Source organism: Branchiostoma lanceolatum, chromosome 8 (assembly GCF_035083965.1).
Source record: "Branchiostoma lanceolatum isolate klBraLanc5 chromosome 8, klBraLanc5.hap2, whole genome shotgun sequence".
Taxonomy (NCBI): domain Eukaryota; kingdom Metazoa; phylum Chordata; class Leptocardii; order Amphioxiformes; family Branchiostomatidae; genus Branchiostoma; species Branchiostoma lanceolatum.
In genome coordinates, this window is record NC_089729.1 from 8,944,651 (window position 1) to 8,972,066 (window position 27,416).

Genomic DNA, 27,416 nt, shown 5'->3' on the forward strand with positions numbered 1-27,416 from the left:
AGAGATTACTGAGAGTTAGATGGGAAAGTGTACTGATAGGTGATGCCATACAAATGTACAGCTTTGGAAAACTGTTACTGTTTCAATCACAGGCTGTTAGACTTTCTTTTTCGTCTCTGAATTTGGAATTTTAAAGCTATAAACATTGCACAATTGAATATTACTTACATCAATAAAAAAAAGGCCTGCCTTTTTGCTAACATTTTTTCTCCTTAGCTCTCTCTATATGATAACAATTGTCATAATGCGCCAAAATCAATGCAGGCATGACTAAAGTGGTGCAGAAATGCCCTTGGAACTTTTATTCAAGCAGTGCAGAGATTACTGAGAGTTAGATGGGAAAGTGTACTGATAGGTGATGCCATACAAATGTACAGCTTTGGAAAACTGTTACTGTTTCAATCACAGGCTGTTAGACTTTCTTTTTTTGTTCCTGAATTAGAAAAGTTACAAACATTGTACAACTGAAAATTATTCATGACAAAAAGTCCTGCCCTTTTGCTAGCATCTCCTTTTTCTCTTTAGCGCTTGTATGTATATGTGCTCAGCCTCACAGTTGTCATCGAAGAAATATTAACATCAGATTCATGTATCAGAGAAAAGGATTTCCCATATCCTGAAGGAATTGTCACAAATTAAAGATCTTCTCCTTTTAATGAAAACGCTGACAGCAGGAGACAAGAGTGATGCCCCAATGTGATTGTCTGTGCCCAAAATAAACCGTCTACCCATGTTATAATGCGTATTAAGCCCTCCTCTTGAGTTTCAGGTAATCAGTGACTGTCTTGACGGCTAAATGAATCTTCTTTCAACATCTCTTGATAGGGACAGAAAATTCATGCTGTATGATTGTTAGGCTACTGTAGATTCAGTTTATTTCAAGTTCTTGGCTCTTCAACTTGAAACAACCGTCGTAACACAATGGAAGATGGGATATGTTGGTGTCAAGTAGGCCCTCAAATTTGACTGTTGAACACTGAACTTGAACTTAGAATTAAATTGTTTTGTGCCTGAACTTGGATTTGATTTGAAAATGAACTCTTCCATGCCGTATTTGTGCCTGCCAGTTAAGTCTTTTCAGACTGACTGGCAGAGAGAGAGGGAGATGAGTTTGTGGTGAGAGATAAAGACATGTTTTGACAGGAAAGAATTCTGGCCGGCATATTTAGTGGAATGAAAAAGCAACACGTAAACAGATGGTCAAAATCGTTTCCCTGTGAACATCCGACATCCCTTTTGTGTTCTGTGGCCAACATGAATTGGACCCGAAAGCCAAAGTCTTAAAACGGATAATCTCGCGTTAAAGAGCGAAGTGGTCCTGACTCCACCACAGACTTCAGACTCCTGTTTTGGTCATTCTTTGTAATACAGTCAAGTTTTGTAGAGCGAATCTGACTGCCATGGGCAAAATAATTTACAGTATGGTGCTGTGCTTAAAAAGTCTTCTTTTGATGTTGGAATCAAATGTATATCCTGCAGCTCGTATGTGATTATATGTACATGTAATACCCGATTCACTAAATCAGCCAACACTCTATTCTACTGGGGGCTTTTGTGGTATCAACCAATCATTTTGCTCCTGGCCCTCAGGAGTATCTGATTGGCTGACTGGTGGCTGAAAGTGTTATCGCCCCAAGAAGTATGAACTGTAGGTTCAATTCACCAGCTGTGGTCCTGGAAGGCGAGGTTGGAAATACAAAGAAGCCGACCGAAGAAACACATCAAAATAGCACAATGTTCATCCTGTGGAGTGTGGACTATAAGTCATCATTACCGGTTTGTCTTCAGGCAACAAGAATTGATTTTATCAAGGCCAACCTATTACCACAACTTTACTTTGTTGCCCTCTGGTACTTGTTGTTCATTTCCTCTATCTTTCATCTCTTTGTCATTGGATCAATGACAGTAAAGGGAGGAGCATTGGGATTGCCTGCAACAGTTATCAGCCAAGTCCTGCAGCAATCATTTACTGTGCCTGTAAGGAAACAGGGTAGGCCCACATCTCCAGAACTAATGATATTGGTCTAACTTGCAGGCATTCTTACAGAAATGTTAATCTCTCTGTAGGTTTATAAACTTATTGTATTGTATATCTAGATGATAAATTTTGCAGAATTAAGTCCAATGCCACTTTTGATTTCCAAAGTTTTTACAGTATTCTGGGTTTGTAAGGACTTTGTAGACATTTTTCACATGCAGAAAGACTGGATCTAATACACGTACTTGATTTTGTTTTATTCAGTGTTATATAAAGTGAAATCTACCAGACAGTAAGTTTGGGAGTATAGTTTGCTTCATGGAAGTGAGAAGGGGAAACAAACTCTGATTTTATTTTTCCCTTCTTGGCAAAGCAAGAAGTTAATAACAATATTGTGTTGCCAGTATCAAAATACTGTAGTTGATGATGATCCTTTGCTGCGTGAAAACTGCTCAGAATTCTACCTGGTATGTTACAAAGTTCTGACAGCCTCGATCATCCAAAGAATCTGTTATCTGCACATGCTTGAGGTGGAGCAAGTTGCAGAAACTTTCCAAATTTCACAGGATGGAAGTTTTGACAAGAAGTCGATAGTTACATGTGGCTCCATTACCTGTCTTCATGCTCCAGAGGCAGGTAGTTACAGAAGCTGGCACGTATCCAGCTTCCTGCCTGGGCGGTTATCAGGAAGTGCATGTAGTGTACTACTAATGCACGCCAAAAATAGTTACTCATTGAAGCAACTGGATAAAATTGTAAAAATTTTATCCAGTTGCTTGAGTAACTATTTTTGGCGTATCTTATTACCTGGATGTCTTACCTTCATCAATGTGCCTTGAACACATGGTGGAACTCAAGTAGATTTTCTCACATTTGCATCCACGATATTGTTATTTTCCAAAGTGATACTTAAACGATTACCAGCCAAAAGTTTCTTTAATAGACCTGATGTACAGTGAAACTTTAGTAAGGTTAACTTTTAAAGTTGATGAATTGTTTCAGAGGAAATTTGAGGTTCTTATCTTATCAAGAGCTCAAACATCTGTACAAATATGATAACAGTAGAAGTGTTCACGCACTAACTTAATGTGGTTCTTCCTGTGCCATCTATTTGACAAATGTGTTTGGTCAGAGCCTGGTAATAGTTATGGATTTTCCCGGGGGTTGGTCAATCTCAAGGATTGTGCAATTGAAGAAACATGTCCTTATGTCGAATGTCTTGGTTGAAAACGTGACAGATAATTAAGGGGCAGTCACCATCTTCCAGTACCCAATTTTCCAGACACTGTAGAGAATATTAAGAGCTATCGGGCTTGAAATACCACCTGCATAATGCAGGTTAGTGTAGGTATAATCGGAGTTGAGCAGGTGTTTCTGATGCCTACCTATACATGTACATAACCTACACTGGCCCATGTATGTAATTATATTACATAGTGTGAAATACCAAAGAAAGAAGTGAAATAATTTCCAAGCAGTTTCGAGTTAGATCTATCATGGTAAGTGAATCTCAAGGTCACAGCAAGATTGTGCAATTGAAGAAACATGTCCTTATGACGGATGTCTTGGTTTAAAAAGTGATGGATGATCAGATTCAGGAACAGTCACTGTCTTCCAGTGGTCGATTTTTTTTTCTCACACAGGAGAGAACGTTACTTAAGAGCAATTATCGGGCTTCAATACCACTTGCAGGTTCGTGCAGGTGTTTCTGATGCCTACCTATAAATAGCCAACACTGGCCCATGTGCTGTATATTTTACCACATACTGTAAAATACTAAAGAAAGAAGTCAAATGATTTTCTTAGAGTGTCCAGTTAGATCTATGTTATTTTCATAAAATTTATTTGTCCAGCAAAGTCGTATGATTGTCTGGTGCAAGATAAATTTGTATGTTATAATAACGTGCACCAGTGCACTCATAGAATGGTTTTTAACATCAAGTTTTCATCTCATGGTTTCATACCTCTGTCGCTATGGTTGTACATGTACATGTTGACAGTAAGATTGACTGTGCTTTCCTGACATGTTATATATTATACCTGTATAAGATATTTTCAAATTGAAGAATAGTTCAGGTAGGGCATCTATAGACAGCAACAGGTTTCTACTTTTTTTGGATTTATTTGTAGAGACAGTTCTTCAAACTGTAGACAAGTTAAATTTCCAGGAAGACTCTTTTTTGTGTGAGAAAATAACATTTTCAGGAAGTTGTAGTTTGGCTTTCCTCGGATTGCACACCACATAAATGTCTCATGGAAGAAATACATGATTGTACAGTCACATAGTCTTGTTAGAAAATGTCAGTTTCAATGTATGGTCGATTGGCTTCTCAATAAGTGCGAGTGACAATGCCTGTGTCTGCTGTGGATACTAAGGCTGGGGTCTGCTTGGACAGAAAGCTGGGTAAGTGTCAGACGGACGCTAGTGCTTTGTTGCTGTGATTTCTTCTTGCACTTCTGTTGAAGCGCCTTCTGGAGAGGTTTGGACAGGAAACAGTAGCAAACGGGGTTGACAGCGGAGTTCGAGATTCCCAGACACAGGGCAAAGTCGAACATCAGCAGTGCCACTTCCTCCAACTGTTCCTCTGGCTGGAGGTCCAGCCAAATGTTCAGGATGTAGTATGGAAGCCAGGAGGCTGTGAAGACGATGGCAAGCACCACGAAGACCTTGACGACCCTCCTTCTGCCCATGGACTGGCGCGTGCTGGGGCTGTCCTGCCTGCTTCCGCGGGGAGTGTTGGGGCGGCTACCGCTGTCCTGTGCGAACAGTTCCGCCTTCTGGTTCCACAGTTTGAAGGCGATCAGGACGTAGTTGATGGCCATGACGATGCAGGGCACGCACAGCAGGATCACGAAAAGCGCGATGTTGTAGCCCAGCTTCCAGGGCGTGGAGGGCCAGGACTCCTGGCAGCTCAGGATCTCCAAATCGATGGGCACGGCCAGGTTAACCGAGGTGATGGAGTTGAAGTAAGCTAACGGAAACATGATGATGATGGCGATGACCCAGATGGAGAACAGCACGGGCATCGTGCTCTTCTTCACGGACCGCCCGCGACTCTGCAGGGGCTTGCAGATGGCGTAGTATCGGTCCAGGCTGATCGCCGTGTGGGACAGCACGCTTGAAGAGACTGCCACGGCTTGCATGTAGGGAAAGAACTTACATATCACCTCTCCGTAAATGTAGTTTCTGTAGATCTCACGCCCCATGTTCATCGGTATGCAGAGGAACAGCACGAGCAGGTCACAGACCGCCAAGTTTACGATATAGACGTTTGCCACAGAGTGCATGTGCTTTTCTGTCAGGATGACGTACAGGACAAGGAAGTTGACCACGACTCCAACGAGAAAGCTTAGGCCGTACAGAGTTATAAGGGCCATACTTGTTGGCTGGGTGTAAGAGTATAGAAACTGCCACTTGATACAGTCTTCAAATGTCATGCCCTTGCAGCCGGGCGCAGCGAACATGAACTTGCCCGTCATGTCACTCACATTGTACGGAGAGGATCCGTTATCCTGAAAATCTCTGTACATCTCCATTGTGCAGCACTTGCCCTGGGAAGAAGGATTAGAAAGACATCCGTCACTTTGGCTTGCGGAACTCGTGTCCAATATTTTTCCATCAGTGCGTTGTCCTTGATTAAGATCTACAAGTCACTGAAAAGGTCGACAGATTTGTGTGGCATCTTTAGCCTTCAGCATGAAATGAAGTAAAGATTGTGATTGAATATCGGCAGTATGGGGAAGACGGTACTTACATATTGACGTTTTGGTCAAGGCCATTCAGATGTTTGATTGAAATATTGATTGGCAAGACATTTCTCATAATTTATGCTGTAAAAGGGGTATAAAGTTCAGTCACCGTGGCAAAATATTTCATGAACAAGCAGTTAACTCACAAGCAAGTCTGGCAGATGAATTGTTTGGGTCTTTACGCACTTTCTTAAAGCCTTATAAATTCACAAAAAATTATTTGAACATCGATTGGTAAGACGTATACGTACCAGTGTGTATAAAAGGGGCATAAAGTTCACCCTGGCAAAATATCTCATGAACAAGTACTAGTTAGATTACAATGAAACCTGGCAGATGAATTGTGATAGACTTTCATTCTTTATACACTTCCTTAGAGCCTTACAAATGCAAACATTTTTTATTAGAACATTAATTGCCAGTGGTTGTAAAAGGGGCAGGGAGTTTAGTGGTAAAGTACATGTATTTCATGAACAAGCAGTAAAATTACTATAAAACCTGGCAGGTGAATTGTGGTAGGTTTTCATTCTTTACATGCTTCCTTAGGGCCTTACAAATGCGAAATATTTGATTCGAACAGTGAGCGGTAAGGCATTTACCACTGCTCATAAAAGAGGCATAAAGTTAAATCATTGTGGCAACATGCCTATATTTCCGGAACTTAAATCATGTACTACTTAAGTCACTATAAAACCTGGCTGACCATTGATTGGCAAGACATTTATCAGTGCTTATAAATATGTAAAAGATATAAAAGAGGCATAACGTTTGGTCATTGTGGCCACATAGTTCCTGAACTTAAACGTAGTGCTTCTTAAATCACAATGAAACCTTGCAGACTAGTTGCAGTTGGCTTTCATTCTTTACACACTTCTCAAAACCCCCGTAAATGCAGAATTTTTATCGCAACATTGATTGGGAAGACGTTAACAATGCTTGCAAAAAGGGCCATAAAGTTCAGTGGCAATTGAAATATTTCAGGAAGAATTACTTGAATCAAGATGAAACCTGGGAAACAAATTGTGGTACTAAGGGTTTCGTTCTTTATGCCGTTCCCTAGGGCCTTGTTTTTCTCAAGATGCACAATTTTTTTTAATGGAGCAATCAATTCAATTGTCAAGACGTTTTACCAGTACTTGTAAAAGGCAGTTGTCGGTGCACAAAGTTCAAGGGCAAGACATTTTCGTGAACAAGTGTTCAAATCACGGTGAAATTTGTCGCACAAATTGTGCAAGGGTTTCATTTTTCAAACAATTCCTTATAGCTTTACAGCTTGGGCCCCCTCTCCACTAGACAGCAATTGAATTGGATTTGTGTGACCCTTGGTTTTATGAATGATGACGCATGATGTTTTATTATGATTCAGAAGACAACAAAACACACAAATCTGAAAAAAATTATTTATCTATGAAATTCATTTACCTTTGATGGCATCTTTTTTGGTTGCTTACCATTCAGAGGAAAAGGGGATGTTACTGAATCAGATGAAGTAGAGGAAAATTTCTGAAAAGCTTACCTCTCGTGCTTCTGGCTTTCCCTAGTGCTTTCAGGCTCTGCCCAGGGTTACAGCAGTCTTTACTGCAGCGCTTGAAAAACAACAGCCCTTTCCTTAGAACAGTCTTTCTGCGGGGCTTGACTCCTGTTTCACTCCAGTTCCCTTGTGGGCGTTATCAGAAATACTTTGGCCTCAACCGTCCTTAATTGTACTTGACAAAGTTAGCAACTGTCAGGATCAAGTGTTTGTAGAAGAAGTATGTCGTGCAGCCTTCCCTCTGGGATATGCTGGTCACGCTGTCCAAGCCCCACCGTTTAGGGAGACAGTGCACTCTTGTGTCTTGTACCCCGCCGGAGAAGACCAGTCCTCACTGCATACAGAAGCTTGTATGAGGCAAAGTGACTGAATGGCTTGATACCTTAAGCCTGCCTACCTGCTTAGCATTCATTATTCATTCCCCAGCCAATTGTCAGCCCCTGCTGTCTACATGAAGACTTGCATATTCAGGAGTAGATGACACTCAGCTAATCGTAGCCTGTGCCTGTCTGAGTTTGTTCTCTGCAACTTTGAATTGCATTATTAAGCCATATAAGGAGTGGTAGCGTGGGCAGCAGAGCTCCAAAGCTCAGCATTTTCTGCATTTCAAATGATGCCATTTAGTCAAACTCTATATGCTTTCTTAGCAGACATGTTTGTTTGAGTTATTCCTGTGCTTTTGTGATGTTACAAGGCTCGAAATGCTTCTTTTTTGGCTTTTACCTACAACATTGCCAATTGTTAGAAATTTTGCCAGTTAAAATAAGGAAAAATTTTCTGAAAATTCCCAAGCCTCTCTCCTCACCCTTCTCCAACAAAAAAATAAAGATGTTTTTATTACACTACAGCTTTGTTATAGCTACTTGAAATCCAGGCTTTTGTATGCTGCTGCATGTCTAAATTATTACTCATGATACAAAGCCTGAATGTTCTCTAGTCTGTTCAAAATTGCAAGCTGTTCACCTGCAATATGAAAACGTTTGCTGCATATTGCAGGTTGCATGTGGGCATTTCCGGGCCAGTATCATGAGTAATGTCTGGAGGTAAGCTGTCTTTTAAAAGATAGAAATCAATAAGAATGAGTAATGGTTTCAGTTCAGTTTCAGTTTATTTATTTAATTTCTCCTAGCTGTTTTGATGTGACAAGGACAGTATACAGTTACTGTCTTGTCCTAAGGACTGCAACCCATTTCATTAGCATGCATGTTGGGTGAGCGACAACAGCCGGGATTCGAACTCCCAACCTCTTGTTCCAGAGGCAGGATGGGTACCCTCTGGACTATGAACACTACCATATGTGTAATATAAATTTTTCACACTAAGTCTTGATTGATGTTATGCCATTGGCTTATCAGCAATGACAATTTACTGTGTAGCACCATATTTAAGGGACAAGTATAGCACCAACTTCTAGCCTACCTGCCAATTATCCTAAAGGTAGATAGATTTTCCCTCACGGAGAGTAGGCTGTCATGTTTCGTATAATCATGTGTTTACAACCGACTCTCCCATTGAGGTAATTAGCTTGAAGGGTACCTTCAAAATCTGCAGTGCCATCTGCACAATTTTATTATAGGTTTTAAGAAAACTTATTTAAACACCAGAGTCCTCAACTGTAATTCTTGATCACAACCCTCAATTTTTGAGCATTCAGTGCACCACAGGTAATTGATTACAGTAGACAGGCTAAAAGTGCAGGGTACATAATCAAACCGAGAAAATACTGTGGAGATATAATTAAGACGGCCAACCACAAGATTTTTCCTCCCTTCCAAACCCATGAAAGCTTTTAAATACAGGGATGTACATGTATTTAAGTACAATATGTGGAGGACAGCTTGTTTATGCTGTGTTTTCATTTCACTTCAGGCCACACCAATTTGATTTATTGATTCTCGGAATTGCCCGCTCCAATTTTTTCCAAATCCCAAAAAAAGAAGAATACACAACACCTCCCATACAGGATATTTTTATACTTACTGCATTACTCTTCAGTATAGCAAAATGGCCTAAATGCCATTATTCAGCTTTTGTCTGCCAATGTTTTTATATTCAATGTTTATTTTTTTCATGAATGACAGAAGTATATGTAATAAAAAAAGGTACTTTTGATTATTTTGAATTGACAGGTGCATCTACAGATGTACTGTACAATGGGAGTACCGGGATGAGTTGCTTGTCTTCCATAGAGTCTTTGGAATATCATATTACTGTACTAGTATTCTTTATGTTAAATGCAAGCCCCTATCTTCACCCCAGGCTTATTGCAAAATTTTTTTTTTTCCCTGTCACTCCATATTTTTCCTGAAAAAATCAGAGAACCAGCAGATCAAATTGGTTGGGCCTCACCCTTTTTATTGATTGAATAGCCTTTGGCAAACAATCAGTTTGTGGCACGTCATGCAGATAGATTCGTAAAATTTCGTGCCATCTGGCTACATTAGTCAAATCCCTTTATATATAGATACAATCTTGTCAAACATTTTAGCTTTATAGGAGCCATCTATTCTGCAGACTAGTAATGTGCTTATTTCCCAGTTTTTATTTGACAAGATGAGTTAATTGTAGGTGGGGCAACCTGAAATTCCGAAGGGCAACTTAGCTTTTGCCCCAGGTTGTCAAAAAAGTATTTCACACACTGATAGATACAATCCTGTCAACAATTCAGAGTTAAGGAACTAACTTGTTAATCATCATAATTGTAGTAATGTTGTTATTTTTGAGTTTTTGTTGTTTTCATCTGTTTAGTTTGGAGACAGACAGATGTTTTTTTTCTACAGAAGCCTACTAACGTAACGTGACCAGTTAACGTCCAATTTTTTCAAAACATATTTATCTCAACCCTCAAACACCCGAGTGGGGTCATTTTTGACCCCAGGCGTAGATTTTGACGTGCTTTTTGAAAATGTTTGATCTGAAGAAAAAAATCCTTCTGTGACTTTGTCAGTAGACATCCTTTCTAACCTCTGACAATTTTCTTGGGAGATGGGCAGAATACTTTTGACGTTATATAGGAAAGTCTGTGTTGAGTCCGCTGGGGTCATTTTTGACCCCAGCTAAAATAATGTGCTGTTTTTGAGACCTGCCCTCTGTAACTCCTGAACTACTTATCGTATGACCACCAAATTTTCAGAGGATGATGCACATGTGAATTAGTATTACCATAACAAATTTCATGTCATAATGACGTAATATGACGTAATTATGACGTAATTATATGTGATTCTATCTGACATCTTAGATTTTGACGGATGACGTCATCAAATCAGCATAAAATTTCAATGTTGAATCATAAAAGTTACATTTGATTACATAAGATGATAACAATGTAAGAAAATACATTTGGCGTACCAACAAAGCCTCGAAACGTCATTGTTTGAACTGAAATTAGCAGATTTTGTATAATATGCCTGTCATAAACCCGTTGCCATGGTAACAAGAAAAACGATGAACTTACTTTATCAATTTGAAATTTTTGTTAAGGAAATTTTATATAAAGACACTAAGTTTGGTGCCTCTCGCGTAAGCCGTTAATCAGTTATGCAACATGAAAGTTGGTGTGGGCCTCAAAAATCCCCTCCCGGTCTAGATAGGAATAGTTCAAGACGTGGTCCTTCTGATCTTTTTGCATAAATTATGATAATGAACGGGAATTATTTATATCTAAAGATGCCAAAACATTCCTCTTACATTGATTAAGCAATGTATGGATAGAAATCTGAGTGAAAAAAGTGAAAAGGGAGGTTTTACTGAACAAAACATTTTGGGGTCATTTTTGACCCTGCTCAGTCATTTTAGTCGCAAGAATAGGTTTCGGTCTTTTAGGGTTAAAACCGCGCGGACAGAGCCAAATGTTAAACCCATGGGCAGAAATATCAGCTCTTCCAAAAAGAAAATGCATGGTCTGTAAGTTTTTCTCTGCCTGTTTAACGCCGTGCGAGTATTTATACTGATGTATATGATGTAAAATTCTGCTAGCGTAACCCATTATCGTCCACCTCAGTCTTTTCCCTTTGAATTTCAACGACATGCGCGGCACGTGGCGTTCACGTGATAAACGCATGGCTATTATGTTTTGCCGTGCAAAAATTAATCACCCGTTCTGGGGTCCCTACATGTAGGTGGTATCAAACCTTCCTAAAACTGGTAAGAGTTTCAAACCTCGAATCACCATGGATAGTCTGAATATCAAAGAAAGGTTTAACGTCAGCTACTTTTAAAAGATACTAGCTATCGTGTAAGTTAGAAACACATGATGAAGTACGCGGTGTCAAATTACATATGAAATACGCCAAGCACGACGAACTACTGGTTCTTGAGTTTATTGTGTTATATCGCTGGACGTAAACCTTTTTCATTGTTTTGTATAAAAGAGAGCGATGGCTAAGGATCATACTTATGACGTTCTTTGTTGCTCATGAGAACAGGCTTTGGCATAATACACCGCGACATGTGGACATTACCCAAACTGGACGTAAACTGCTCCCGCACGTGAATAGGACACGTTACGTTACTACTCAAGCAACTGCCTAGTGGATAAAATTTTTGAAACAGTCAGATGTTTCAGACAGCATCCACTAACTTTTGTCAGTGACTAAGGAAAGATCTGTCAGAACTAGGTTTATACCAAAACTCTGAATAGATATGTTAATGAAGTGAAGACAATTTCAGATGGTGCAATAGAATAGTAAGTCAAGACAAGGTTGTATGCTGATGGTTTTTTGGTTGTTTTCAATGGAGGTGATTCCAGATGTGTGGCTGGTATCTTCAGGATCTATGATGACTTTTAAAGTCTACTAACATAATTCCGCAGGGTCCCATATATCCGCCACCCTGAAATATGTTTAAAGCGATCCCCAATGCAGCATCCCCCAGTACAATGCACTCCTGCATATCTGAACTGTCTATAGCTGTGGGATGCTGCAGTCTTAAACACACCGTGTTTTCAAGTGCTGGATTTATGTAACCCGGCAGATAAATGTTAATAACGGCTACATGTGTGTGGTGCCCTGGACACCTCTGAGTCTGAGTCTGCCGAGCTTTCCAAAGAGGTATGGAGCCAATTGCTTATCTCTTGACCAAAGAGTTATCCGCCAATTAGATTAAGCTTCGGGGATATGTGTTGATCCGAGTGTAGTGTCACTGACGAACATGGCTGAATTTTATGTCAGTTGCGCGATAGCGCCGTCTCATTTCCTGTGTCCTGTGATCGATGGGCGAGGACGAAAATCCAATTATCCTCGCTGCCAGGTAATTATGATGAACACTTGAACAACTGGCATGGCCTTACTTCAAATATCATGAGCCATTTGAGGGTGCAGAAGCCACGACATTGGCTAGGTGTCAAATTGTATTACCAATCCATTTATAGCTGACACCTTTTCGCCTTCTTAGTCACGGGTGGCTGTCTATGAAAGACGCAATTTGAATTGTGCACCGCTGGTCACAGAATATAGTGGGTCTAATCTGCCATGATTTGTATGATATACCAAGAAGTTATCCTTCAACTGGATGTAAAGTAGTTTAAAGTGATCAAAACACCCAAGGCACTGTTGCAGGAATTGCTTGACAAGAGAGGGACAATGTCTGTGGAGTCGGTGTCCAACTTTGGCTTCTGTAGAATTTCGAAATACAATGCATGTGAGCAATTGGTCAGCAGGGACTGATCATTATCTCCATGAAAAATGGAGATATAGTTTTGGGTGTGTCTGTCTGTCTGTTTGTTTGTCTGTCTGTCTGTGTTTCCAGACTACTCTAGTCAGCATAACTCAAGAACCTCTTGATGGATTATGATGATATTTGGTATGTGGGCGGGTGTTGTCAAGCGGAACATCAAGTTTGATTTTGGGCCCCCTGGTATCTGACCTTAGTACTGCAGCAGAACTTTGGTTTTTGTATATTTTTACCTGTACGTGCTATGGTCTTGTTTTTTGGTGGCAGATAGCTTGTGATGTAATAAAGAAGTGGTGTAGGTTTGGGCCCCCTAGCAGCTTGCTCTGGAACTGCACACGCGTTATTGTGAAAATCTTCTAAGGGGAATAACTGAACAAAGCAAAGACGGTTTTCCATGATAATTAGTATGAAGTTATTTTAGACTGAGATGTATGTACATAATGAAATGCAAATTATGCTAATTGGAACTTAAATTTGCATAATTAATGAGCAAAATCTATATTTGCAATTAGTATGACTCAAATACATGTCACATTATGTAGTTTATGTTAAGTGGAACATCAAGAGATAACAATTATGCAAATGAATTCATAATTTGCATAATTGATGCAAAACACCACAATTGACCTGAGTGGTAGATGATAGGTCTGTCAATATTGTGACATGTGTAAGTCAGATAAAGGTGTTCATGACCAAGCATATATTATGTAAATGTGTAAGTAATTTGCATAAACAGAATAGTTCATAAGAGATACGATGTCGGGGAACTCTTGTTCTTATAAGGAGCCACTGATGATGATCAGCACAGCCATAATTGACAGGTCACTTCCTTTGTCGATTTTAAACAGATCACTGTTCTATCACTGTCGTGCTGGCATAACGATTAGTAAGTCTGTCCCAGAACTCAGAGGTCCTGACATAGCACGGATATAACAGCTTTCCTTACTCCACCCAGGTGTAAGAATGGGTACCTGACTTTGGTTGGGGAGTTAAAAGACACCATCCAATACCGCGTCCCAGCCAGACACAGTGGATAACAACCCACTGCCCCTACGGCCTCAAAATGGCTGTGGGACTACCTTAAATTTCCCTTTGCCTTTTTTTAAACATGTTGGTTTTTTAAACAATGTCATGTAAAAGATGGGTCACTTATTAATAAGTTGAAATCTTTTAGACAGAAGAGTCAATACGCAGACTTGCACATGTGTGCTCTGTACAACATGCCAGAGATGGCAAAATTTGATACCTGCAATCACTAAATAATATGATTTCTGTCACAGATTTGATGTCATGTCTTTAGTAGAAAAGTTTACGGCATAATTTGATCTTCTATAATACACATGCTATAGTCTAATATGTACTCTGCTCTGCTGGCTGATGTACAAATGTACTGGCAACTCTTATGAGCAAATGTACCGAAGGCGGTGCCACGATGTAGATGGAATCCTTGTATTAAGTATTCTGATAAAAGGATGAATGAATGTTTGTTGAAGCAAATTTCTGTCTGGAAAAGTTTCAGAATGAATTGATGTTAGTTCACTAATGTAATTCTGCTTCCAGTGTTTCTGGCTCCTACATGCTATACTGTATTGGATTCTACAAATTTAATGCAATTCAGACATGGCTTGGAGGCTGAGGCATGGACTAAGTGCAAGTGCTTACTTTCTATTCAGCTTTAATCTTGTATTGGAAAAGTTGAATACATCTGGAACCTTGTAGGCAACAAACTTTACATTTTCCAGTAAGTATTAACTGCTTGGCCTGAACCTCCCCCCCTCAATTACTGACTTTCAAAAACAAGATGCAAACAAATCCAGCTTAGTCTTACTCGGTGTGTTCTGCTTAAAATCAGCTTAATAACATATTTCAGATGTTTTGTTTTTTGGATTACATGTACATTGTATGTCCAAACTACAAACCTCTACCTTAAAGGTTTAGAATCGGCATGACTATATGATACATTGTGAAAATTCACTTCGAATCCAGCTATGAAACAAGTTTTCAATAATATTTTGAACAGTTTTCCAAAGTTGGTGATCCACTATCACCTTGGCATTTCCAGCAAGGGCCTTAAAAGTGCTTAGATAAATATGTAAGAAGTGATGTTTGATAGCACATTGGATTTTACACAGTCTAGTGACTAAAGCACTCAGCTTAAAGTAATGCATGGTCACGGAAATCAACATTGGTGCCCTTAGAGTGTGAAAAATGCCAACATTCCAAAGCACAGTTAGATATTGATACACAAGACTTTCTAAATATGAATATAATATACTTTACAAAGGGCAGAATAAGAGGGCTTTCCTTGAATAATGGCGCAATACCCCTGTCCAGTGAAATCTCATACCTGCTTCCTTAAAGCTTAGCCTTATCCAAAGTAAGATATGACCAGAGATTAGTTCAGGTATTTTATGTTAATTGCCTCATGAGTCTTCTGACTTGAGGAAACTTGTCATGCTGCAAATGTCACCTTGAGACGGTCGGTCTAATGCAGAATCTTCACACATGACCGGCTGTATCTATTTCCGATTTCCTTGGTCCGTGGTGTCACCTGGAGGCTTGAGAGTTTAAGGGCAGCTTTGGAGGTCGATGTGGCAGTCTTACGTGTCACGCATCAATTAATCGTTGAAACATCCTGAGGAGAAATATTTCTCCTTCAGGACCTGTAGCTGAATGTGTGTGCGTGGTGTAGTGTTATGTGCACTCTGCTACTCACCACATAGTCATCTGGTTCAAATTTCGTGGAACCAGTGTCCTAGGTTCTGGGCATGTCTGGAAAAGAGTTGCATCCTCCTTTGGGATGGGGACGTAAAACTGGCAGCCCGTGTGTGAGGGAGCCACTGCACATTTAAGAACCCAACACACTCATAGAGAAGAGTAGGGGTGACTCGGTAAAGGTATGGTGGGGTCGTGTGGCATAACGGCAGGGTATTTGGCATATAACTCAGAGGTCGTGGGTTCAAATTCTGTCATGTCACTGATCTTGTGCCCTTGGGAAAGGCACTTTAAACGCCGTTCCTCACTCCACCCAGGTGTAAAAATGGGTACCTGACTTTGGTTGGGGAGGTAAAAGACAGTGGAAGGAGAGGGTTGGGCTCCGCCCTCCAATGCCGTGTCCTAGGCACAGTGGATAACAACCCACTGCCCCACGGCCTCAAAAGGCTATGGGACTTAGTACCTTTTTAGGGGTGGCCCAATGAGCTTGGCAATAAAAAGCGAGCCATAGTGAAGCTGCATTGCACTATCAGCTACTGAAAAAGCATTATGCTTCATCTCAAGCATTACGCTCCATGTTTGACAGAATGAAACTGCTGAAATGAAAAAATCTTGGTGATTCTTAAGAAGAAGTATTTCTTCTTCTTGGATGAAACTTCGATGAAGGAACAGTACAGTGAAGCAGTGAATTTTTTTTAAAACAAAACATTCAGTTCTTGTTGACTTATATTTTCTGAAAGGTATTTATCATTGCCAAAAGTCTGCCTCAACTCAATCCTCTCGTGAAAAACAATGTCCTTGTCACTGTAGACTCCTCTTCGCATGCCTACACCTACAGGCATGTAGGTGTAGATAGAAAAATTATGCTGATGACTGCACTGCAGTCACTGACCAATATCAACCCCAACAGTGGGTGTTGCCCAGTACACAAGCAAGAGCAAGAACCCAAAGGTTACATAACCCTTTCAACAGTTAACACAAGACTTATAATATTACTGTTATATTTTCCTTTCAAAGGTTAATGCAAGGCTCATACTGTTTGACCTAGACCCGTGGATGGGCAGGCACAGCCCAGAATAGCATCAGTAGCTGACATGTGGTGGTGTTTCTGACCCTCTCAAGTTATGTCAGGTCATGTATGCTAGGTTAACCAGGCTGACTGTAAGTCAGACATTTTATGCCAAAACCATTCTGGGAGCCAGTTTTGGCTGTCACTAAAAGCCTTTCTCCCCCAAACAAGCTCCAATTTGTTGTACGTAATCTTTTTGCAAAGGTTACCTAGGTTCAAAGCCAAGTATATGGCAAAGGTTTGTACTTTTGATGTCCCTCCACCATGGAATCAACTTTTGCTGCAGAATGTATGGGTTAAAATCTTATGATCTGGCATTTCATGCTTTGTTCTAGTTCTATGATAAACCTGCTGAATCATTGCAGATAAAGATTCAAGAACTTATACCAAAACCGACTTAAGGCATTTTTCTTCTTCACATGTCGAGAAGCCTTCTTATACAGCAGACTTGAATGTTGCAGTGTGATTTGAGTGTAAATTGACTGTTTGAAAAGTGTTTCCATTTGAGCACTTAAACAAATGATACATAAGTGTAGTCAGGTTTTTCATTAAAACTTTTCTGTACAGGTTTCCATTAAAACTTTTCCAGACAGTGGCTTGCAACAGCGGAAGACATCACTAAAGTATGTCCTTGTCACAACTTATAGAACACTCGGTCAATACACCCAGTTCATTTCGTATCCCAGTCCCTTCATGCCTCTTCATTTGTATTCTTAATTTGATTTCCCCTGGCTGCACTGGAAATATGTACATGACGTAGAAGCACATCAGGTGCCTATGAAGATTACATCTTGAAGCTTTATTGCAAAAAAGCCACCTTGCCAAGACTCCAAGATACGATTTGATATAAAGTGTAGTTTTCTAAAATAATTTCACCGGATAACTTGTAAGAAATAGAAATCATGTCAAATACCATGATCAATCCAGCACATGTTGATATTGGTGGTGCAGACATGCTAGAGAGTTTGTGATTTGTTTTCTGGCTATAGTTGATCACCTGACATGCACAGTACTTAGGACGGGACGTTGAGTCATGGTCCACTGTTCATTGTGCTTATCGAAAAGAGCTAGGGTAATTTTCCTGGTATAATGAACATGTATATACTGCACATACTGTCTGTCACGACCATTGGAAGAGTAGCTCAACTGTTGATTGAGTTAATTTGAGCTTAACTGGTTCAAGATCACTTTCACTCTCAAGAAAGTCCATTGCTAAAGACATTTGGTTCCCTTTCCCAATCGATGGAGATAAGGGCACCTGAGGTCTTGACTCCCTTTCGCAGAAGTCATGGTTCCTTGCGGCACATCTTGGTGTGCCGCAGGAGTCTGATCTGAGCATGACACATCACTGCTTGACCTTCTGTTGGCCCTTGCCACTGCAGAGGTGGATGTTTATTAGATTAGCCATGTCCTTAATCGACCTGAGGTCGATGGTCAAGGGTAGATGTAAGGTTTCACAATACTTCAGACATTTAATCATGAAATGTTTCTTAACATGAGCTCATGAGATAAACTGACAGTGTGAGATGACATCTACATTGACTTTTTGTTCCAGTATAATAAGTGTATATCATTTTGGGTGGTTTGTGGACAGTACTAACAGATGAACGTATCTGTGTAGAGGTAGTGAAGCCAATTATAGAATAAGATATATGAATAAAACAAAGGATGCCTGCTGCAGACTTTTTTCAGTGACAAATCTCTTGGGAGCAGTCAGTGCAAAGCTGAACCAAACTGGCCATGCAAAGATGGTGTTTAACTAGTATATGGATATTTTCTGGACACTGCCCAAAGATGGAAGTGCTCCCAGATTACCCTAGGACGTGCTTAGATTCATTGAATGGTTAACCCCATAATGATCCTAAAGGGCGGAGTGAGAAGATATCATGAAATATTCACGAAGGTCCTGAAGGATCCGTCACACTGAGAACATAAAGTTTACAGCTCACCTTTGGCGTTCGTTGAGTCCGTTCTGTTTTTTTAAGCCGCCAATATTGCTTACGAAATGACTTTCATGCAGCTGCAAAGGAGCAGATAGTTGAGATTTCATGCATGGGGTGTTTCGTTGCCTGTTAGCTGTGTCCATGGGATTGCTTGCCAACAATACTTGATTGATAGACCATTCTCTTTGTACAGACAGCTGCTTCTCCCTAGATGATAGGCAAGTGCAAAGTCTCAAACAGGCTTAGTGTGATTACTGGGCTTACGAACACCTTTCCTGGGGGTTTCTTAGTAAGGCTGTCAAAAAGGCAGGTCTTATGAGGATGCGAAAATAGCAAATTTTCTTGGTGCCATTTCTAATGGGCAAAGCATATGATCAAGGCGGTCCTTGATATGATGCAGTGATATATAAAATAGAACATGCTTGCTACTACAAAACATTATCCATGATGACAGTTGCCAAGTCCAAAATGGAAAATCACACATGAAACTCCATTAACGTTACATTGCAGGGAATGTCAAACTTGGATATTAGTTTGATGAAACTTTGAGGTCCAAGCTGAGTTGGAAAAGCCCAGTGCGAGTTATTCTTGACCATGTGCCAGCTTTCTTTCTGGCTCTTAGATTTGTGTGCTGTGTAAAGTGATAAATGTGGCTTATCCTTTATTCAAATACTTATTTGTTATCTGCAGAAATGGAGGCGTGGGTATGATGCCCTCCCAAGTCTCCCTTTTCTTCTTCAAAGTAGATTGCTTTCCATGGTGCTGAATATTGTGCTGTTGTGTCTTGATGATACGTTAGCTTCTAATCCTCTGGAGGACTCACACTTGAAGTAATGAATGGAAAGAACTCCCCAAATGTCCAGCAATAGAATAGGGTAGTCAAGTTTGAAATAGAACAAATATAAACTTAGACCCACAAGTGGCCAGGAGAGCAATGGTATGGAGATAACAGAGACTCCTTTGTTCAATAGAATAAAGTAATCAAGTTTGAAGTAGAACTGATATTAACATACACCCACAAGTGGCCAGGAAGACAACTGTATTGAGATAACAGAGAATCCTTTGTTGTACCATCTCCCTTCGATAGGCTTGATCATTCACAAAATCTGCACTTTCTACAGCATGAGTCATGTTACAACTTGCATTTCGGGCGCTGACACCGAGGCACATTTGCAGAACAATTGCCTCGTAAAATGTTTGGTGATGGGCAGAATGGAAAGTACCTTTTGTGAATACAGTAGTTGGGGTAGGTAGACATGTGTTTTGGTAGGGATCCAAAGAGACAGATTGGGCCATGATATTTCCATTTTAAGGCATCTTTCCCAGACTTTCAATAATGAATAGGATAGCTCATAGAAAGCTCTACAATGGCTACATTATCATCGCATTGGATGCTATTGGACTACAACTTGTTGATTAGACTTGGAAATAGCAGTAAAAATGCCATCATTTTCTGCCGAAAACTTGTTAGAATGGGCATGTTGGCAGTCAGGCTTAGTAAATGGTCTCTTTCAACACTGCATGCTTCATTCATTTTTATTATTATGGCTACAGTTCTTTTGAAGGTTTTTTTTTACACAACAAAAAGCAGAAATACAGCAACAAAGTTAGCATGATTTCATTAGTGATAAGTAATTCTGTAGGACATGGACTTCCATTGAGCGGATCAATTTTATGGCGCCGCCTTTAGCACAGCTGCTACAAGGGAGATAATCCTATTTGGAACATTTGGCTAAAATCGTTCAGATTTGGATTGTCTTTGTGCATACGCAGAGGTCAGCCTGTAGGGCAGTTGCCCTCACTGGGCCATACACAACTACTTTTACTATAATGAACTCACTTGGTAAAATTTACATTTAGATAAGGAGAGAGATGATCTTATCTTGAAAACACTTGTAACATTGTAACACAGATAGAACCAAATGACCGTTCTAGTCCCTGTGATGTAGCAGGATTTACGTATCCTCCTTGCTAAATGGAGGAAACTTCTTGGGTTACCAACAGATAGGTGCCTCAAATGGCCCTGTAAAGAGCTGAGGCAAGTCCTGCTGTCATGGATGAGCGACTAGTGTGGTGGGCAACAGTAGCTATTTCAGCACCAGGGACATCCATTCCCCCAAAGTGCTGGTCCAACAAGCCTTATTTTGACAAAGCATGTCATCAGCTGACGGCACCCCCTCTCCGTCAATGACACATCTGTATCTCACACAAAGGACAGTGTGACTATATATAGGCATGACTTGTGGCCTTTAAAGTTTGCAGGGTTGCATTCCTGCCATGCAAAGTTGTTATGTGCTTGTTAAGTGTACCCCTAGTGTGGGGTGTAATCCAGCATGTTCAGGTGACTGGTAGGCTGCCTTACGACGGCCACACATGATTGCAAAAAGCCAGGAACGAGCAACAGTGGTACCACTGATCTCCAAGGAATGGATTGAGCCTACAGGAATGTTGTTCAGTAAGGATACTTAAAGTATCCTGATGTCATCATCTACATAGCTTTGAATAATTGCGTCATTAACAGGAGAATGGATTGGTAGGATTGGGGATTGATACTGAGTCTCAGCACTCCATTCTTAATATGCTATATGTACATGTACATGCACTGATAAGCTAGTGATGAAGTCCCTATTGAAGTTTTCTAGGCAGACCTTTTTTCATCCTGACATGACTGAAACGTAAAACAATGAAATCCAACAAACACTGTTACTTTTACTATATACAAATCCAGGGTGCAAATCCATGCAAGTCTGATGTCCGGAGAAATGTCAAGAAGAAATTAATCATTTATTGCTACTTACCTACAAATCTGAACTTTTCTGTTTTTCTTTGGATGGTAGCTTACGTGCTACAGTCATACTCCAAACGCTATTTATTGACTAATGAGTAAATGTAAGAGAGTTTTAGACTATCAAACCAGAGAAACTGTTATAGAAAAAAGAAAGACCAGCATAAGAATTGATATGAAAGGTAACTTTTCTGCAGATGCTATTCCTCTCCGACATAAGGCTACCCCCCCTCTTGCACCTTTACACCTTTTGTTAACAAGCAATAACCGGTTATGGTAAGATCTGCATGTGATTGGTTGTGTTCAACCATTCTCCCAAGTTGCAGCAGAGGTTACTGTAGCTCAGAAAATAATTTGATAAAGAGATCAATGTTGTTTTACCTATACCCGTAATCCAACTTGAGTGCTGGCAACTATATATAGCCAGCATAGATCAATATATATGATGAAATCTTATTCCATATAGAATGCACATTACACTTTTAATAATAGATCATAACCTTTCATAGATTTGCGATACTTGTAAGTGTGCAAAAGTCACAAAAGTCGCTCAAGGTCAAAACCGTTGTAACCAAGTAATTCTGGTCGTTTAATGGGTCTTTTCATGCCAGGAGAAGTGCAGATAAATACATGGCAGGAACTGGGACTGACTCGTGATTTGAAGTCTCTTAATGGATTTTGGCGCCATCAGAAACCCCGGACCATTGTAGGAAAACTGTTGCAGAATGCACTATGGACATCATGGGTCAAAAGGGTGGAACTGTACAAATACTAGCAACGAGGGTCAGGAACTTTTTCTATCTCTGTCCCTGAACTGTAAACATAGTTTGATTCAGCACCATGGTAGAGGAAGGACAGGAAAATGTGAATGTTTGAACAAGTGTGCCAAAAAGACCTCTGCCCCTCTACATATTTAGTAAGACATTTGCCCCACAGAATTTTTTATATATCCTTTATATACTGGGTCCTTATATGCACAATTATCATCTTGCTGAAATTTTACTTTAGAATACTGTAAATACATTTAAGTTTGCGTGGTTTTTATTTCGCGGTAGGGAGAAAGTGGAGTGTTCACGATGGTTTTAAGTTCGTGTTTGAACTAATAGTAGACAAGAGGAGGGCAAAAAAAGTTTGCGGTGGTTTTAAGTTTGCACCGAGGAGATTACCACGAAAACCGCAAACATAAAACCACCACAAACATTTCTGCCTTTACAGTATCAGGGAACCAAGGAGCAATTTTCCAATTAGATGTTTGACACTGTGAGCTGACTTGTTGAGAATAAATTAGCTGTGAACCCATTTGTGCACCAAGATTTTCATTCGGTTACAACAGAGATTGTCAGGAAAAATATTGATGAGGAGAAAATTATCGCTTCAGGTGTTCAGCTAAACGTTGTGTTGAATATTTCGCATAATAAAGAGCACTTAAGTGCAGTATGTACTTCCCCACCTTTACATGGTGTGGAATTATTAAGTATGCACTCAACAAGGGCTCTCTCTAGCTCTTAATTTTTGTCCGCCCTCTCAGTTTGACGGAGCAAAGCTGTCAAATGTTGATGGCACAAGTGATACACGGTATCCTAGGGAATGCACCCCTGGGAAATTTTGAACTTGTTCACTACTGAACTGCTGTTGCAGGTATTAATTTTCAAATGGCTCGACCTTAATTTTGTTTTGGATGCACTGTCTGAGTCTGTTGATGATCTGGTAAAGTTTCAATAGTCTTCATTAAGAGGGACGGAGGTCAGAGGTGCTTTCTCCACAGGGACGTTAAGCAGTTCAATATTTCCTGCACCGACCTGGTGCTTACACCAAGCTTTTACTGATGCAGAAGAAGTATTATACATTTCAATCTTGGCTTATCCACAGGCAGCTGCTTATTTCCTTGCCTATCCAAAAAGAAGTTTTATGCTTTGCAAGCGTCTTATGTCACTCTCTATCTCATGCATAAGAAGCATCTTCCTTACAGAAGGAAATCTCCTATATCCAGCTGAAGTTTAGCAAGCTTAGCATGTAAGACCATAGAGAAATTTTCCATGGTACATGTGTATCATACATATTTATAGGTTCAATTACAAGGGAAGCCACTGGTCTATCAGTGTGCTTGCTAAGAGCTAGGATGGTAGAAGCAAGGCAGCCAGCCATGCAGCATTTATTTTATCATTCCAGGCTTTTACGAACACTGCGTCATGCATGGCTGCTTGTGTTGGAGACGTGCTGTCATCGATGGACCACAGATAACCAGCACATTTGTATTCTATCAGCTCAGCTTCAAAAACTACATTGTACAGTATATATAGATATTTGTTGGGAATGACCAGGAGCTTAACATAAAAGTCTGCTTGTGCAAGGTATCCAGCTTTAAACAGAGATGAATGTCTATAATGTACCAGGCGCTCGTTACACAAACATTGTTCGAATCCTTTTTCCTTGTGTAAAGACCATTTCTATTCATATACCTCGCATCCTGTAAGATAAGCCATTAATTCCCTAACAAAACAGTCAAAGTTTGTCATCAGACAGCTGCTCGTGACGAACAGTTTAGTTTATTTAATATTCAACCAGTAATACATTTCGCCTGGTGGCGCTTTTCAAAGATTCCTGGGGGGTTCAACCCCTTACATAGTATTACATTGCTCAGTAAAAATGACAAATGATAACAAATGATACAGGAAGGAAAACTAGAAAATATAACCATTCATTAAACAACAGAAATGATTAGATGAGGATGCAGTGGAGAGAATTGAAGAAAGACTGATTGCAGCTGTAGAGTGTCCAGACCACTGCAGCAGCAGAACACAGTGGAGTACTTGTACTTAAGTTTGTCACATCAAGTACAAGCATGTTTAGCTCTCTGTTAGCTTGTGTTGACAAGTTTCTAGACTTTTAGCATCTTTCTACGTTTTCCTCTACTCTGAAATAGTCTGAGAATGGGCAGGCAAGTAGTGATATTATGGCAGTATGCAATAGCCTGGAATCCAGACCTATTATAGCTCCCGAGTCTCTCTCCGCAAATAGCGGAGAGAGACTCGGGAGCTAGAATATGTCTGGATTCCAGGCTAGTATGCAATCAATCCTAGAGGGCATTAATGGTACCCAGAGTGTCCTTGGTTCTGAGTGTGGCGGCGTCAGTGAATGAATGGGTAATGACTTGAGTGAAGCTCATTACTGTCCTTATACAATTTGAAGGGACGCACAGGAAGAATCTCTAAAAGGCTCTACCATGTATGCTCCTGTGTCCCAAATGCAACCAAGGCTTGATATTGATACTATATTAACCAGCTTAGACCCGAGGCCCTCTATGGCATTTTGGTCTGCGTCTCCCATAGCTTCAGTCTGGTAGAACAGCTATGTTCAAGATGCCGATATTCAGTGGATGGAAAATACTTGAAACTTGAAATACATCTCCTCAGGTTGTTCATGAAGAGTTTTATGTTCCTTGGTGAATACCATCCTGATGAAGTATTCACACAATGTTATCAAAGCCATTTTTGTTCAAAATATTATGCAATGATGTAATGCTTACAACTTTAAGGTGTCAACCAAGGAGTAGTTTAACCTTCTCCCTGCTGCCTAACCCCATAACCAACAGAGAATTGGTGGCCAAATGGCTAATTCAGTGTGATTAAACGAGGACCAAGTTGAAGAGCATGGCACAGAAACCTCATTCAGTAACACTGCTACCTTAACATGCCCAATAAGAAGGCTCAATGACACAGGCTTCAGTCTATGGGTTAAGAATCGATCCCCACATTTGATGAGAAATTCATGCACTCCTGCATGGAAGTGCTTTGTCTCACAAGATAAGTGCTTTTCATTTGTGGAGGCATGGGGCTTCTAACTTGGCGCCATGTGTCTTTGAACTACTAGTACCACCACAAAAATCAATGGGCTGGCTCACGAGTGGCTGTATTATTCTGCAAGCTCAGGTAAATTGGGCTCCTGTAGGCTTCACCCATCGCACCAGCCCGTCTCTATCATCTCAGCGTTTTCTGCCGGATGCGGGTGGTAAATGGGAGTGTAGGGAGCACCCCATGTTCTCTTGTGGGCAATAGGAACTGTACAAATGTAGAATATTGTCGTCTTGAGGTCAGTGAAATTTTTGAAAAGTGCAGTGTGACAAAGAAGGGAAAGCCATAAATTTGTCTTTGGTAGACCAAATGTATTGTCATTGAATATGCCATTGGATAAAAACTTGATTGTTCTTGAGACTTATTCACTTTGATGCCTTTGGATGAAGAATGTTGAGGCCGGAAGGTTCTTTTCTTCTACAGTTGGTTGGCCATCTCAAGCAAATTGAACATTGCGAGCTTGTTACTGTCTGTGTAAAATCTGACCGAAGAAAGAAACATGGAATTCGCTACGGCCAGATGCTGGACTGTTGAACTGATGGCCTGCAACATTGGAAACCTGTATTGACATTCCAGTCTTTCACAAGTAACTTTAACAGTCATGTCATGTATGAAGCAGTCCTGTGCCAACTTAAGACATTCATACTTTAGCATTCTATTTTGCTTTACTAATACCAACTAGAGCTGCCAGACTTTACATTGATTCAAGGATACAACTCCATTATGTGTGGTTATACTTACCATGTCTATCAGAAAAGTCAAGGTGCAGGGTAAGTAACTAACTAACAGCCTTGCCTTTTCAAGAGTGGCTGTTTTGTTTTCTTTTAAATCATACTTTTGCATTGTACAATCAAGGATCACTAAGATCCAATTTTGGTCACTCAATGGTCACCCAGTGATCGCCATTTAGTGGAAAGGGGGTCTAAGGTACTTAATTTCCTTATAGTTGTGTGGATTTACCCTGGCAATTAAGTGGATATCTCACAGGACTGTGCCAAATTGCACCAGCATTCTTTAAGTGTCTGCAAACCAGTGAGTTACCCGCTTTAGAACTAGAACACATGTAAAGCTTGTTCTTGATATTTCTTGGTTATGCTAATTCTCCATTGTGGAGCAATTTGAAGCTTCATTTACTTTGCAGCAGTGATCGATTTACATCTTAATGACTAACGGCTTCTTCTTAATTAGTCATTAACAATCATTTCCCATGTTCAACATAAGTGATGGCAATCAAGATACAGTTTAGACCTCTGACACTGGCCTTGCAGACTAAGTCAGGATTTAAATTAGCTTTGAATGTCAAGGTTCTTGGGAGGACCTGGTAAATGTTTCCTGTGTGGCGTTGTTCTCAATCGAACTATGGTATCAGATTGCCAAATGACTCCTCGAAACAGTTGAATGTCAGAGTTCCCTTGTGGTGTTGTGTAGCCCTTTACAGATCCTCTTTCCAATTAAGAATCTGATAGAAAGTATTGACCCCACATGTGTGCTATTAGCTTATTAAAGGATATTTATAAATGAAAATCAATATCGGAAGATACTTTTCTTTGGGACAAACTCTAGGTAAAAACTCTTTAATAAACTATTTGTCCTGGGAGCACTTAACATTGTCCCCCTTTGTAGCAAAAGATTTCAAATGATTTTGTTGATTTTCATTAGACGATTATCAATAATTTTTTCTGCCTGTCTTTGATGAATGTACCTGTAGATCTGCTTGTTTTTTTAACTTTGACTTTATTTAGATTCACAATTAGCTTAACATTTCAGTTAGCAATAAGAGACAATGACTACGAAACAATCCTACATAAGAAACATAACCAGAATACAGAAATAATAGAAACACAAGTTCATTTAATAACTGTCATGTTGTGTACCATTCCATTGATGAAACATGTGATGAGGAGGTGCCTCATGCACGGTAAATATATAACCTGCTACTGAAACAGCAAGGAAACTTGTGCCACTAGTCCCTACAAGGGTATGACCGAACAAACGAACAAGTTGGTTTTGTACAATTTTGTGCACTCCAGTGTGCAACCTAACTTTGAAACCTGAATCTATCTACATTTATCTATTTTTAGTTTGTCTGATCTCTCTCCATTAGGGCTGCAGCTTGGTTCT

At 40.1% G+C, this 27,416-nt stretch overlaps 2 protein-coding genes across 2 annotated transcripts in view; one reads left to right on the forward strand and one right to left on the reverse strand.

Annotated features, from left to right (window-relative positions):
• The window catches only part of LOC136440990 (chromosome transmission fidelity protein 18 homolog), a 93,461-nt gene that overhangs the window by 38,942 nt on the left and 27,103 nt on the right, over positions 1–27,416 (forward strand). The gene's annotated exons all lie outside the window — the stretch shown is intronic.
• Positions 4,191–7,512, reverse strand: LOC136440706 (QRFP-like peptide receptor). Its single transcript, XM_066436805.1, has 2 exons — positions 7,245–7,512; positions 4,191–5,530 (listed from the first exon to the last, which is right to left on the reverse strand). The coding sequence occupies exon 2, from the start codon at positions 5,513–5,515 to the stop codon at positions 4,286–4,288; it is 1,230 nt and encodes a 409-aa protein (XP_066292902.1). The 5' UTR covers positions 5,516–5,530; positions 7,245–7,512; the 3' UTR covers positions 4,191–4,285.